Source organism: Salvia splendens, unplaced genomic scaffold (genome assembly GCF_004379255.2).
Source record: "Salvia splendens isolate huo1 unplaced genomic scaffold, SspV2 ctg437, whole genome shotgun sequence".
In the NCBI taxonomy this organism is placed as follows: Eukaryota; Viridiplantae; Streptophyta; class Magnoliopsida; order Lamiales; family Lamiaceae; genus Salvia; species Salvia splendens.
Window position 1 is genome coordinate 1,993 of NW_024599088.1, and position 15,416 is coordinate 17,408.

Below are 15,416 nucleotides of genomic sequence, written 5' to 3' on the forward strand. Positions count from 1 at the left end.
TGCTCAATCGACGTGTAATTTTGGTCGTCATGTCAATTTTTCGTTCACCAGAAATTTTCCACAAGTCATTTTATTCTAAAAAATGAAACGATGAATACCAACGGTTATGACCTAAACAGTGAAACATATTCAGGTAAACGTCCTAAACGATAAGACAAATCAATCATTTATCTCCAATAGCATTAATAGTTTCGTTTGCAAACAATTTCGTGAATTAGAAGAGTTAGTCCTCCACTATCTCAGTGTATCCCATCATAACACTTACTACAAGTTTCATTCGCACATAATTTTTGTACTTAGAAGAATGAGTCTTCCCACTCGCACGTTAATTGTGAAGATAGTAGTAATTCTTTGCTCATCATGATTTCTGCCTGTTATTTTCCACAATTAAGTCTCCTTGATTCTTCTTCGTCTTCTCCCTTAATTAATCTCTCCCCTTGATTTTCTTTCCTGAATTCTATCATTAGTTGTATAAATAGGTTGATCACTTCACTCCAAATTCTCAGATCAAAACACATTTCAAATATCAACATGGCACCAACACTTGTAACTAAGCTTATTTTGACTGCATTTTTTGTGCTTCAGATTTGTGCGTTTGCGAGCGCACGCCGCACCTCATCAATGGCGAAGAGGCACCAGCAGTGGATGACGGGATTCGGGCGCAGCTACAAAGATGCCGCGGAGAAGGCCAGCAGGTTCAAGATATTCAAGGCCAACGCCGCCTTCATCGACACCTTCAACGCCGGTGAGAACCGCTCCTACACGCTTGCCATCAACGAGTTCGCTGATCTCACTCATGAGGAGTTCCTGTCGACTAGAACTGGAGCCATGGTGGGGAAGGGATCTGCTCGGACCTCGTCTGCGTTCATGTTCTGGGGGGGCATCCCTATCCCTTGTTCTTAATTCCGCCCGCCGCTAATTACACACTCTTAAATCGAAAATTCTGAATACGCCTTTAAGACGTTGGTTTTTAAGTTTATAGTCAATTGACGTGAAACTTTAAGGGATGAGTTCTCATATTTGACCAGTAACACATTTATACTTGATTCGACACATGCAGGAAGTTGTTGGGCATTTTCGGCAGTTGCAGCAACAGAAGGCATAAACCAGCTGACTACCGGGGATCTGGTATCTTTGTCCGAACAAGAGCTTATTGATTGCGACAACACCCAAAGCCTAGGATGCAACGGCTGATATCCCGACAAAGCGTTCCAGCACATCGCCGATAATGACGGCCTCTCACCCGACTCAGACTACATCTACGAAGCAACCGATGGCAGTTGCAGCCCTGAGCGAGCGACTTCCCGCGCCGGCAAGATCAGCGGGTACGAGAATGTCCCGGCCAACGACGAGGCGGCGCTGCTGAAGGCCGTGGCTAACCAGCCCGTCTCTGTCGTCATTGATGCTAGCGGAGCCGGGTTTCGGTTCCACAGCAGCGGCGTCTTCACGGGAGAGTGCGGGACGGAGATGAACCATGCGGTGACTGTCGTCGGCTACGGAGAAAGTAGCGACGGAATTAAGCATTGGTTGGTGAAGAATTCGTGGGGATCGGGATGGGAGAGGATGGATATGTGAGGATTCAAAGGGAGAGTGGAAATGTGGAAGGACTTTAAATTATTATTATTATAAAAGTGTCACGCACATGAAAAGATAGTGCTATTTTATATGTGATACATTTATAAAAATTAATTATATACTATATTTTGTTGTTAATTTTTCATCACGAGTTTCATTTTATGAATCCAGCGTCAGTAATCCAAATTATATTATATGAAATTATATGGATATCAGTTGTGTGACTAGTTATTTAATAGTATTTCTAATTGATGAAACTTCGAATTAGTTTGTACTGTTGAACTATCAAAATTCAAATATTCTACCAAACAATCACGGATTAAAGGAACCAGAGCTTTAAGGGAACAAGAAGAATCGGATTATAAAGATGAAAACTTTGTTAAAATGTTAAGTAGCAAATGTGTATAAAATTAAGCTCGATAGTACTCCCTCCGTCCCAAATAGTTTGTCCCACTTTGACCGGGCACGAGTTTTACGAAATGTAATGAAAAGTAAGTTGAAAAAGTTAGTGGAATGTAGGTCTTACTTTTATATATTAGTTTTATAATAAAATGTGAATATGAATGAGTTAGTGGAATATGTGGTCTACTATTAAAAGTTGTAAAAAGTGAAATGGGACAAACTATGTGGGACGAACCGAAATGGGAAAATGGAATAAATTATCTAGAACGGAGGGAGTATAAATCAAACTGGTCGTTCCAATTACTACAATTTATTTTAAAATGAGTAAATAATGATAATATCAAGGGTTTCTGTCAATAATAGTATGCACGCGTTTGTACGAAAATATCTCACTCTCTTTGAAAGCTAAACCCTAAGGTCAAGAGCTAGCAACAAATGTTGCCTTTTATAAAAGAATTAATAAAAATACAATAAAATGGTGCTTTCAAAATCTCTGGGATTATAATTTTGATTGTTGTAAAGTTATTTTATGCCTATTACATGTAACTAATATATATGAGGTTTGCATTACATGCTTGCTGAAAAAAGAGTCATAACACAAACGCGAATTTTGATTATCATAAAATCAATATCTATATCTTGTTAAGTTTAGGGCAAATTGTCAAGCATTAACAATTTTGGTCAAATTTGGGTTAGTCCCATATACTTTCTAAAAAAACAATAAAAAACACAGAGTTTAACAAATACAGTATATAATTATCTAAGTCAAAATTTTCAAATGACCTATGTGTACAAATTTTAGTGACATGTCATATATGAATGTACAAATTTAAATGATGTACTAACATATATGTATACTGATTATAGTCATTTAAATTACGAAATATGATAAAATACCATTATATCCCTTAAGTTTCAACCAGATTAGTAGGTCACTATGTTTTAGATTTCCCAATTGTTTCATTGGTACAAATTGACGTATTTTGGTGGTGCTCGATATTGTAAATATTTTTCTTTATTTTTCCTTACTATTATTGCAAATAAGATTCGTTTCCTTCTTTATAGGTTACCATGCTTTCCATTTCACCTAGCGCGCTCTCTCTCTCTCTCTCTCTCATCAATCTATTTTAATTCCATATTAATTTAATAATTATTTATGATGAGAAATCATTTTCAATTCACATAACGTCTCCGTGGGTCTAAGGTCTTGTTTTTGCGCCATTGATTTTCTATCAAGATTTTTGTCATTCAGGTAAAAGTTGTTTCATCACTTTCACTTCTCCATCAAAACTTGCCTAGTTAAAATTCTTGAGTTCCCATTGCAGTTTAATTTCTAATGACTATACAATTGATATTTTATTTGTTTCTGTGACTCTGTCAACAGCATTGCCAGTCATCGCAAGTCCAGCTAAAATTTTAACATCGATTATACGAGTGGTTTTTCCATAATTTTATTTCTCTATCCTACTTATAATGCGAGCATTTAATTTGTTTATAAATATCTTTCTCTTTGCAAGCTAAACCCTAATCGTACGTTAGCAAGAAACAAATGGAGCATTTTACTTGAAAAAGTGCATTTAAAATCTTACCTTTTGTAAGTGGGATTACGATCTTGATTGTTGTAAAATTATGTTATTCCTTGTACATATAATTAGTCTGATGTTTGAATCATATGCTTCCTGAAATATAAAGTTAGGGTTTGGTTTTTTTCTAGGAATTTTACCTTTACATGCATTCGTTTTTGGTATTTTAAAAATATCATCAACGGATTAACACTTCCTTGCATTATTGGTATCTAGATCGAGTTAGTGACGGATACAAAAAACCTGGAACATGTTTAGTAGGGTAGATAACTCATTTATATTTGGAATTTGATGACTGAAAATGACTCTATGTTTGGAATTCTATGACAAAAATGACATATTTGGTCATAGAATTTCAAACATAGATAAGTTATCTATCTACCAAACATGCTCTCTACCTCTATGTATTGCTAAGTCTACTTCCTCCCCAGACAATTTATGAACAACGACCTATAAACCATGCAGCTTATTTCATTTCAACACCAATCACCAACCTTCAACGCCAATATTTTCCTAACTAATTCCAAAAAATTCTCCTCTCAAAACTCCATATTTACACAACAAAATAAATTTGAACAGAAAAATTGAAAAAAGGCAAATCACCTACAGATAATAATGACTCAACCCTAATTCTGGCCTGGATTATATGCGTAACCTAATGAACTCCAAGAACCAACATAATTATACTAATAACTCAAGAAATAACACCTTGACAGCGGATATAATGATCACAAAGTAACACCACACCCTTCTCTCTCACAATATTTTAATTCCATACTAATTTAATTATGATGGAACTGTCGAGAATAATTCCAGAGAATATCCTACACAAGAAAGGAAAGAAGAGTAAATCATTCTATTGCCGGTAGAAGAATCAAGATTAATGGGAATTGATACAATTAGAATAGATTGATCTTTCCCTTAATTATCTCATATTGTACCTATAAAAAGGGATACATTGTACACAAAGAAATATCAGAAAAAAGGAATACACAATACGATGTCTTCTACCAATCTCTCCTCTCTCGATTACCATCTTTAAGATGGTATCAGAGCAGGTTATTCCCCTCCAAGCCGGCCACTGCCACTAAAATCCCTATCCCTGCAAAACCAAACCAAATCAAAACCATAAAACCATGTCAGATTCCGAGAACTCGGATACAGAATCTCCCCACAACACACCACAAACAACCATCCCAAACTTCCCAATGGAATTTGCTGCCCAATTCGCAGAATTTCTCAAACAAAGTCTCAGAATTCCCGAAAAATCGGACTCATCATCGACCTCACACCCACCAAACTCAAACCAACCCGAATCCTTTGGAGAAATCTCCATCAAAACCAAACTCAACGGGGATAATTACCCCCTATGGGTCAATCTCATGGAACGAGCTATTGGGGGGAAGGGATTGACTTCTCACATCGCTGGAGTTTCAAAACCTCCCCCAATCGGCGATCCCGGCTACACGAAATGGCAACAACGGGATCACTGCGTATTCAACTGGATCATTAACAACCTCGAGACGGAACTGGTGAACGAGGTATCGAGATACGCGACTGCCAGGGACCTTTGGGAAGGTCTGGCCGTTACGTACGGAAGCGGGACTGACCCGTTCCAGATCTATGACCTACACAGACAAGCAATGACACTCAAACAGGGAAATTCGACCTTGGAAGGCCTATGGAACAAGATGCAAGATTTGTGGATATCAATTGATACCCGAGACCCCAGCCCTGCAGATGTGGAAAGTTATAACAAACGAGAACAGCGTCATCGCCTCTATCAATTTCTAAGTGCTTTGGACGACAAATATGCGAATATCAAAAGAGAAATCATGGACAAGGACCCTTTACCATCAGTCCGAAAGGCCTACGGAATGGTACGAAGGCAGGCGATTAACGATGGTGTTCTCGGAACCACAGAACAATCAAACAGTGGAATAGGATCCGGACTCGCGGCTATCAACAGAAGCCGGCACACCCAACCACCACCGCAACACAATCACTCTCCACACACATCGAATCGGTCGTGGAACAGTCGGAAACCAGAAGAGGATAAAAGTAAACTCACATGCTCCCACTGTGGGGGGAAGAGGCATACTCGAGAGGGGTGCTTCCTCCGAATCGGCTATCCCGAGTGGTGGGACGAGATGAAGAAGGCAAAAGCCGCTCGAAACCGAGGCCAAGGAGGACGGGCTGCCGTCGCCGCCAATGATCAGCCGTGGAATTACGGCGACCAGGCGGCGACCCAAGGAGGACCACCAACCGGCGTCTGGACAGCCGAGAGTCAACCGTGGAATCAGGGGCCCCCGATCGCACCGGTGACTGGAGGCTGGAACGGCGAGAACCGCGCTACCAGCGTCGGCACCACCACCGGGACATCGACGAGCAGCAGCGGGGCGCCGTCAGCCCAAAATCGCCAGGGAGAAGAAGGAGCTGCGATGTCTATTAGGGCAACAGGAGGTAATGAGGGGTTAATCGATTTTAACCCCTCAGTTTTTCAAGAGTACACTTATTTACCCCACAAATTCCCTTTATTAAGTTATGACCCCTCCAAAATCCCAGATTTATATAAAAGACCCCACTCTACACAATTATTGCCCCACACACCCAATAAATCCAAAAATTTCCAAAGTAACCCCAAAAAACCCTCACACTTGGACATTGAGCCCAATATAACATGTAAAAATTCCTTCGAGGCCTTAGCTCTCTCATCCACCTATAACGAAACCCAAGACAAAGACTACCATTGGATTTTTGATTGTGGGGCCACGGACACCATGTCATTTGATATCTCTGATTTTAAGGGAGTCTCTAGTACTCGGAAAAAGTACATTCGAACTGCTAATGGGGAAGTTGCACATGTTCAAGGGGCGGGGACCATTACCATATCACCAAAATTGAGCCTTTCAAATTGTTTATATGTCCCTTCCCTGTCCCATAAGTTGGTGTCTGTGAGTCAAGCAACAAGGGAACTTCACTGCAACTTACTAATGAAACCTGGATTTTGTATTTTACAGGATACGAGGACGGGGGAGATAGTTGGGCGTGGCACTGAACATCGAGGACTCTACTACGTGGATAGGATGGCTCAACAGGGTACTGCCGCGATGCTGACTCAAGGACTGACTGACAGACATACCTGGCTTTGGCACCGTCGGTTAGGACATCCATCCATAGGATATTTACGTTTGCTTTTCCCAAAATTAGCCACTTCACATCCTTTAAATTGTGAGACATGTTTTTTGTCCAAAAGCCATCGACATTCATATAAACTCAATAATACTCGTGCGAAGTCTGTTTTCTCTTTAATTCACTCTGATGTTTGGGGCCCCGCACCTGTTACTAGTGATAATGGCTTTCGATATTTCTTGCTATTTATTGATGATTGTTCTAGAATGACATGGGTATATTTTCTAAACTCTAAATCTGAAGTTTTTGACAAATTTACCCAATTCTATAACCTCATACAAACCCAGTACAAACAGAATATCCAAATCCTTAGATCAGATAATGGGGGAGAGTATGTGAACACCAAAATGAAAAACTTCTTCACCGAAAAGGGCCTTATCCACCAAACCACCTGTGCTTACACACCAGAACAAAACGAGGTAGCAGAAAGGAAAAATAGGATACTCTTAGAAATGACCCGAGCTCTACTCATCGAATCCCATATCCCAACCTCTTTTTGGCCTGAAGCCGTAGCCACTGCGGTTTACCTCCTGAATCGACTTCCAACCCATGCCTTACACATGAAAACTCCCTTGGATTACCTCTCAGCCTATACAACTATACCATCATCTCTTCTCCTCAAGCCAAAAGTGTTTGGATGCTCAGTCTTCGTTCATATCCCAAAACAGAACCGATCCAAGTTCTCCCCAAATGCGGTTAAGTGTGTTTTTTTAGGGTACGGAAAAAACCAGAAGGGATACCGTTGCTATGACCCCAAAACCCAACACCTTCACACCACCATGAATTGTGACTTTGTCGAGACTGAGTACTTTTACCACCACCTTAGCAGTCAGGGGGAGAGAAAGAATACAGACTCGCTAAGTTGGCTCCACACATCCTCATCCCTACCTATCCCAAACCAAGTTCCGAACCAAGTCCCTACTCCCAGTCCAATCTCCGGCCCAATGCCAGAATCTGCTCTAGATGTCGGTCCACCAGAGAAGGCTAGCATACCCGCCGAGCCGACCTCATCCCATGTACAACCCGAGTTCAATGCTTCTACCCCACCTTCATCTCCGTCTTCAAATCCTGAGGTAAGCTCTAGTACTCATAACAGTCCCCAAGTTAGCACTGACAGTATGAGACAGGAAAACGGTGAGACTCTACAGGAGGATCCAAGCACGAGTAGATCAAGTGGATACTTACCACCCAGGAGTACGAGAGGTATACCACCAAAACGGTATTCTCCAGAGTGGCAGGGGCGGAAATCCAGATACTCAATAGCAAACACGGTGCAGGGGCAATACACGGAGATGGCCCGGGCTTTCGAAGCAGCATTATACGAAGAAGTTCATATTCCTCATTCATGGGAAGAGGCGATGAATCATGAGCACTGGAGGGAGGCCATGAAGAAAGAAATGAGTGCTCTAATGAAAAATGGTACATGGGAGCAATGTAGCCTGCCAAAGGGAAAGAAACCTGTAGGTTGCAAATGGTGTTCACTATCAAACGACGAGCAGATGGTTCGATCGAGAGATACAAAGCGAGATTGGTGGCAAAAGGATACACCCAGACCTATGGGATAGACTACGATGAAACTTTCTCCCCAGTGGCCAAAATGAGTACAGTACGGACCTTGTTGGCCGTAGCAGCTTGCAAAGACTGGCCATTACACCAGTTTGATGTAACGAACGCCTTTCTGCATGGAGAGTTGAAGAAGAATGAGGAAGTATATATGGAGGCTCCCCCAGGATTCTCGGAAGAATTTGGGAAAGGGCAAGTATGCAGGCTAAGAAAGACACTGTACGGGTTAAAACAATCACCTAGAGTATGGTTCGGGAGATTCTGCCAAGCCATGACGAAATACGGCTATAAACAGAGTAATGCAGATCATACTTTGTTCCTGAAGAAAAGAGAAGGGAAAATAACGTGTCTAATCATCTATGTTGACGACATGATCATCACGGGTGACGACATCGAAGAAATAGAGGGACTAAAGAAGAGTCTGTCACAGGAATTCGAGATGAAGAACCTTGGGGCAATGAAGTACTTTCTGGGAATCGAAGTCCTGAGATCAAAAAGGGGAATCTTCCTAAGACAGAAAAAATATGTCTTAGACTTATTAGCAGAGACGGGACTACTCGATTGCAAACCTGCCGAAACTCCGATCATGATGAACCACGGATTGAAGATCATTGAAGGGGCTCCAATGACTGATCGAGAAAGGTATCAACGCCTTGTAGGGAAACTGATCTACCTTGCCCATACAAGGCCAGACATTGCATATGCAGTAGGTGTGGTAAGTCAGTTCATGCACAAACCTCAGGAGGAACACATGGAAGCTGCCCTCAGAATTGTGCGGTACCTAAAGGGGACTACAGGATATGGCATACTGCTCGAAAAGAAAGAAAACTTGGAAGTAGATGGATACACGGACGCTGATTGGGCCAGTAATCCAAACGACAGGAAATCTACAGCGGGATACTTCACCTTCGTTGGTGGGAACTTAGTCACTTGGAGAAGTAAGAAGCAGAAAGTGGTGGCATTATCTAGTGCAGAAGCAGAGTTCCGTGGAGTAAAGAGTGGAATTACCGAGATCTTGTGGTTGCGAAGATTACTTACAGAGATTGGTTTCCCCCCAAAAGAGAAAAGCAGACTTTTTTGTGACAACAAAGCAGCCATTAGTATCTCGGAAAATCCTGTCCAACATGATAGGACCAAGCACGTGGAGGTCGACCGTCACTTCATTAAAGAAAAGCTAGATGGAGGCATCATCGAACTTCCATTCGTACGGTCCGAAGAACAACTGGCGGATATTCTAACTAAGGCGGTACATGCCAAGGTCTTCAAGGAAGTTCTGACCAAGTTAAGTATCGGAGATGCCGTTACTCAACTTGAGGGGGAGTGTCGAGAATAATTCCAGAGAATATCCTACACAAGAAAGGAAAGAAGAGTAAATCATTCTATTGCCGGTAGAAGAATCAAGATTAATGGGAATTGATACAATTAGAATAGATTGATCTTTCCCTTAATTATCTCATATTGTACCTATAAAAAGGGATACATTGTACACAAAGAAATATCAGAAAAAAGGAATACACAATACGATGTCTTCTACCAATCTCTCCTCTCTCGATTACCATCTTTAAGAGGAACTAGCATAATCTAACTACCTAGGTAGTGTATCTCATTGGGTCTTGAATCTTCTCCTACCTCTGATTTTCCATCTTAATTTTTGTCATTACCTTTCCTATGCTTGAGGTCTGAATACCTCCTGCCCTATCCCTCTATAAATACCTTCCTCACTTCACTTCAACTCCTCACATAAAAAAAACACTTGAATTTCCAACATGGCACCAACACATTCATCTAAGCTTATTTTCACTGCATTTTTTCTATACTTCAGGTTTGGGCTTCCGAGAGCGCAGCCGCCCGCACCTCATTAATGGCGGATCGTCACCAGCAGTGGATGGCGGAAGTCGGCCGCAGCTACAAAGATGCTGCGGACAAGGACCACAGGTTCAAAATATTCAAGGCCAACACCGCCTTCATCGACGCATTCAATGCCGCCGGAAACCGCTCTTATACCCTCGCCATCAACGAATTCGCCGATCTCACAAATGAGGAATTCCTGTCGACTAGAACGGGACTCAACATGGAATCTTCTCACCGGAACTCTTCTTCTTCCTTCATGTACGCCAACGTCGCTGATGCTCCGGCTAGCGTCGACTGGAGAACCAAGGGCGCCGATGTTAAGAATCAAGGCCACTGCGGTAAGTTCGATGACCTAAAAGAGGGTAAATTGTCGGAAAAACATGAAATTTAGTCAAATTGCAGTATATCCCGCAACTTTAAAAATCAAACGAAAGAATTAACCATTAAGTTTAGTTTCTTAGCGACAAAATTTCATTTTTCAAAATTGTCCTAATCGAAAAATCAGACGTGAGCGTCACCGTCTATGAGTTCACCGATGCCACCTATTCATAAAGAAAACAATATTGTTTGGCTAAAAATTAGTATCAAGAACATATTACATGTAGATGACCATATTTTTCAGATTTATTTTTAAAGTTGCGGGATATACCAGAATTTGATAAAACTTGATGGTCCTTCTAATTGAGCAAATTGACAGAAAAATCATGAAATTAGGTCAAATTCTAGTTCGTTCCGTAATTTTAAAATTCAGCAAAAAAAACACGAAATTTGATGTCTTCAGTTATCTCATGGCAAAAAAATTATATCTGATATCCACCAATAACTTAAACAATGTTTTTTTCATAAACAAAACAACGTAGACTTTGTTTAGTTGAAAATCACCATCAATATATTACGGTGCCGTTCGGTTAACCGAACTAATGCAAGGATTGCATAGAATCTGCCGTTCGGTTGCTCAATATCCATCAAACATCGGCCCGCAACTCAGAGTCACGGCCCGACAAAGCCCATATCAAGAGTGAAAATTATGGCTTTAATCCCGTACTATCCATCTCACCCTTCACCCTCCGTCTAATTTTGTCTCTACCATCCCTTTCTCTCTCTTCTATCACTGGCGGTGACGGGATCGGAGTTGATGCTGCTGCTGCGGCGGAATTGCCAGAACGATTTCGCGATCGGCTTCCCCTCTTCCTCGTCGATGGTGGCGGAGAGGAACTCGATCAGCCGCTTCTTCTTCGTGAAAATTATGGCTTCAACCAATTTGTCTCTACAGTAATACACCCCCTTTCTCTCTCTTCTGGCGGTTGCTTTTTTGGCAATTTTTTTTGTTAAATGATTTTTTTTTTTATTTTAACAATTGTTTTTTTGGTCAATGAGGTTATAATGATTAATGGATATTATCACTTCTTCATGAATGAGATTTACTGGGTTGTATTGTCGACTATTTATGTAGTACCCCTACTTCATAATAATTAAATAAGTTTTTTTATTAATATTTTGTTGGATTATATATTTAATTAATATTTATTTACTGTATCAGATAATGAATAGATTTAAACTGTGTTGTAAATTTTATAATAAATAAGCTTAATTAATGATAATTTTTATATTAGTTTGATTAATATAATTTTTAATTAATATTGTGTCTTGGACATAGTCTCTTCAACCAAACATCAATATAAAATTTAGTAATACTAATTTAGTCCAAGATAAAATTCATCTTATCTTATCCTATATTGAATCTCATTATAATTTTATCTTTCCAACCGAACGCCACCTACATGTAGACAACTAAAATATTTATTATGGCTTAATTAATCGAGGACAATCTAAATTTCATAAATTTCTCGTCTAATTTTAAACGTTGCGCTGATATACCAAAATTTAATCAAACTTCATCAAATTTGCCATTTTTATATCATATGATATCGCAGGATGTTGTTGGGCATTCGCGGCAGTTGCAGCAACAGAAGGCATAATCCAGCTAAGCACCGGCAAACTTGTTTCTCTGTCCGAACAAGAGCTCGTCGATTGCGAGACCCGGAGCCACGGATGCTTCGGGGGGAAGCCCTGACGCCGCGTTCGACTACATCGCCAGCTGCAGCCCCGCGCCGGCAAGATCAGCGGGTACGAGAGTGTTCCGGCCAACGACGAGGCGGCGCTGCTGAACGCGGTGGCGAACCAGCCCGTCACCGTGGGCATCGACGCTGGCGGGGAGGAGTTCCGCAGCGGCGTTTTCACGGGAGATTGCGGGACGAATCTGAACCACGCGGTGACGATCGTCGGCTACGGGGAGAATAGCGACGGAATGAAGTATTGGTTGGTGAAGAATTCGTGGGGGACGAACTGGGGTGAGAATGGGTATGGGATGATTCAGAGGGAGAGTGGGAATATGGGAGGGCTTTGTGGCATTGCCATGAAACCATCCTATCCACTTGCTTAGATGAATTATAGAATTATTTATGTGTATTGTATGAATGTTTCCTTTATAGCATATATTGGGTACTATCAATGGAGTGAAGTGTCATAGTTGATTAGTAAAGAGTTTTTTAACTTTTGGTGTTGTTATAAGTTAACCGTGAAATGTTAATTGGGAGCTATTGTTTTATGTCTACTTCTTAATTATTTCTATGCTAATTTGGTACTACTATCTTTTTTAGGGCATATGTTGATTGTTATCAAAACAAGACATTTGATGGTGATGGTAGGAAACAAAATCGTGAATATAATAACACATTTTGGTACAATGTGCATGTAACTACCTAGTCAATTAGAATTTGAATGTGATTCAATCTTGACTGATGTTGAAACCAATTGCACTAGCTAGTAGTATATGAGAAGACACTATACTTAGGATTCTTGAATGAAGAATAAACACATAAACGATCAAATTGTTGTGGTTTCGCTTTTGTACGTAATGTGGTTTAAGCTTAGTGATTTATTATTTCTTTTTTAAAAATAATGGGATAACTATATTTCGACCTAACTTGGTAATTTGTTTAGTAATTTGACCTAATTTATAAAGCTGAAATTAAGCTTGTTGATTAGCATTTCACTTCTTGTCATTAAGCTTGTTGATTAGCATTTCAAAATTGTAAGCTCTTCAATTACGATCTCAAAAGTTCATATAAAAAAGTAAGGATATTAGTTGTGTGACTATTTAAAATCCAAATTTATAAGAACTTCAAAATTTTGAGTGTTGAACAAAAAATTACAGCTTCGTCCAACTGCTTTTAAATTTTCAAGAACAATCAAAATAACTGAATGGCAATGGATAAAAATGATCAAATATCAAGTCCAAAACCAGCTAGGTTGCAAGATCATCAAGCTGGCTTGTTGAGGCACAATTTAGAGTAAACTAGAATTGAATCTAGAAAAAGCCCTTCCATCCCACAACAAACAACTCAGAGGATACACCAAAATAGTGAAATTAGCTATAGATAGATTTGAGAGAAAGGAACAAACTAGTGATGAGATCAGGCTCGTTTGCCGCTGCTGGGTTTGTCTTTGTGCAGAGCTTCCAGCGGCCTTTGGCGCGTCTACGCTTGATGAGTGCTATCCCACTGGTAGTGCTCATACGCTTGCGGAAGCCATGCGTTCGAGCCAGCGATTTTCTTGATCTGTTCCTCTTGGTTTGACACAGCAGATATTTGGATGCTCTCACAACTAGCCCACGCCTCTTCTCACTTGCCTTCCCAATGCTGGCACTCAGACACAAGCCCAATGACAATCCTAGGATTAACAACACAAACAATTTTTCAACTAATGAAAAGGGGTACCAACATGGTCCAATTCTTGAATCCTAAAGATCAAATTTTTACTATAACCGTACCCAAGTTTCATGACAGCATTGAACTAAAAGGGCCAAGCACTTCTTATATCCTTCAATTCTTGAATCCAGTAACCATAACCAAGTTTTATGATCGTACTGAACTCAAAGGAACAAACACTTCTTATATCCTTCAATTCTTGACTCCAAAAAATCAAATTCCATGACCATATTTTATTATATGGACAAACACTACTAATATTCTTCATCTCTTGAACCCAATTGATCAAAATTATAAATTTATGACAATAACCAAGTTTTATGACATCATTGAACTGATATGAACACTCACTACTTATATTCTTCAATTCTTTAATCCAAACGATCAAATTTTAGTATACCATAACCAACTTTATGAAATCATTGAACTAAAAGGGACAAGCACTACTTATATTCTTCAATTCTTGGATCCAAAAGATCAAATTTTACTATAACCATAACCAAGTTTTATGACAGCATTGAACTAAAAGAGACAAGCACTACTCACATTCTTCTAAAACACACAGCATATGTGCAATTGGGATAAAAACAACCCACCCCACACCACATCTCAGTCACACAAAATCAATCAATTAGGAAGCTGAAATTGAAAAAAATAAATATTGGAACACAATGCCAGAACTCAATTGCAATACCAATAAATCAAAAATTGCCAAATTTGAACAGAGAAGCCACAATCCTAAAACAAAACCTGAGAAGGAAGAAGCGGAAGAGAGAGAAAGAGATGATGGCGTGAAGGCAGAATGGAGAGGGCCAGAAGAAATCTGCGCCTTAGGTCTCGCGTTGAGTGAAAGAGAAGTAGCAGTTTTTGAAGCTAGTGAAATTGAAGCTGAAGGTGTGCTGAAATTACTCCCTCTGTAACACAGAGTTGTTCCCACTGAAAAGCAGGACGCCATTTTTTAGCTTGATTTCTCGCTCCCTACCTTGCCTTTGATCTTGTTATCCAAATTCAGGGGTTTGTTTCTACTGCCTTATCTTGAATTTTCTTCAACCAAACGTTAAAAAAATTGGCTTGGGCTTTGTCATATTCATTTTAATATTTGTTGGGCCCAATTTGACACCATGGCCAATTTATATGGGCTCCACTGCCAATGACCTATTCATATGTTCGCATTTATCATTGAATTGGGCCTAAAATTTGCCCAAATCTAACTTTTTTTGTGTTTTAAAGAGAGTCATTTATAGTGGACGCAGAAAAAAATAATTGTTACAACTTTAATGTTTCAATAATTTACTAGGCAACAATTTGTTGAACATAACTGATGATAATTACCACAATTTATAAAGTTCAAGAAAAGAAAAGAATTATTCCAAATCTTGTTCCATAATTGTTGATAATTTCCACAATTCAGAGAGAAATTATTTTATCAACTCAATTGTGATTCAATAAAACTATTGAGTGTAACTCAAATTGATTTTGA

At 39.9% G+C, this 15,416-nt stretch overlaps 1 protein-coding gene and 2 pseudogenes across 1 annotated transcript; 2 read left to right on the forward strand and 1 right to left on the reverse strand.

Annotated features, from left to right (window-relative positions):
* Positions 1-238: 238 nt before the first annotated feature.
* LOC121790197 lies at positions 239-1,713 on the forward strand (annotated as a pseudogene).
* Positions 1,714-10,066: 8,353 nt separating this feature from the next.
* On the forward strand, positions 10,067-12,780 carry LOC121790198 (annotated as a pseudogene).
* A 643-nt stretch (positions 12,781-13,423) lies between these two features.
* On the reverse strand, positions 13,424-14,956 carry LOC121790196 (50S ribosomal protein L34, chloroplastic-like). The gene is made up of 2 exons (XM_042188463.1): positions 14,687-14,956; positions 13,424-13,898 (listed from the first exon to the last, which is right to left on the reverse strand). The coding sequence occupies exons 1-2, from the start codon at positions 14,889-14,891 to the stop codon at positions 13,597-13,599; spliced, it is 507 nt and encodes a 168-aa protein (XP_042044397.1). The 5' UTR covers positions 14,892-14,956; the 3' UTR covers positions 13,424-13,596.
* Positions 14,957-15,416: the final 460 nt, after the last annotated feature.

Coding starts and splice junctions, on each gene's coding strand:
- LOC121790196 (XM_042188463.1), bottom strand. CDS start 14,891: ATGGCGTCCTGCTTTTCAGTGGGAACAACTCTGTGTTACAGAGGGAGT. Junction 13,899..14,686: donor TTCCGCTTCTTCCTTCTCAG/GTTTTGTTTTAG, acceptor TGTTAATCCTAG/GATTGTCATTGGGCTTGTGT.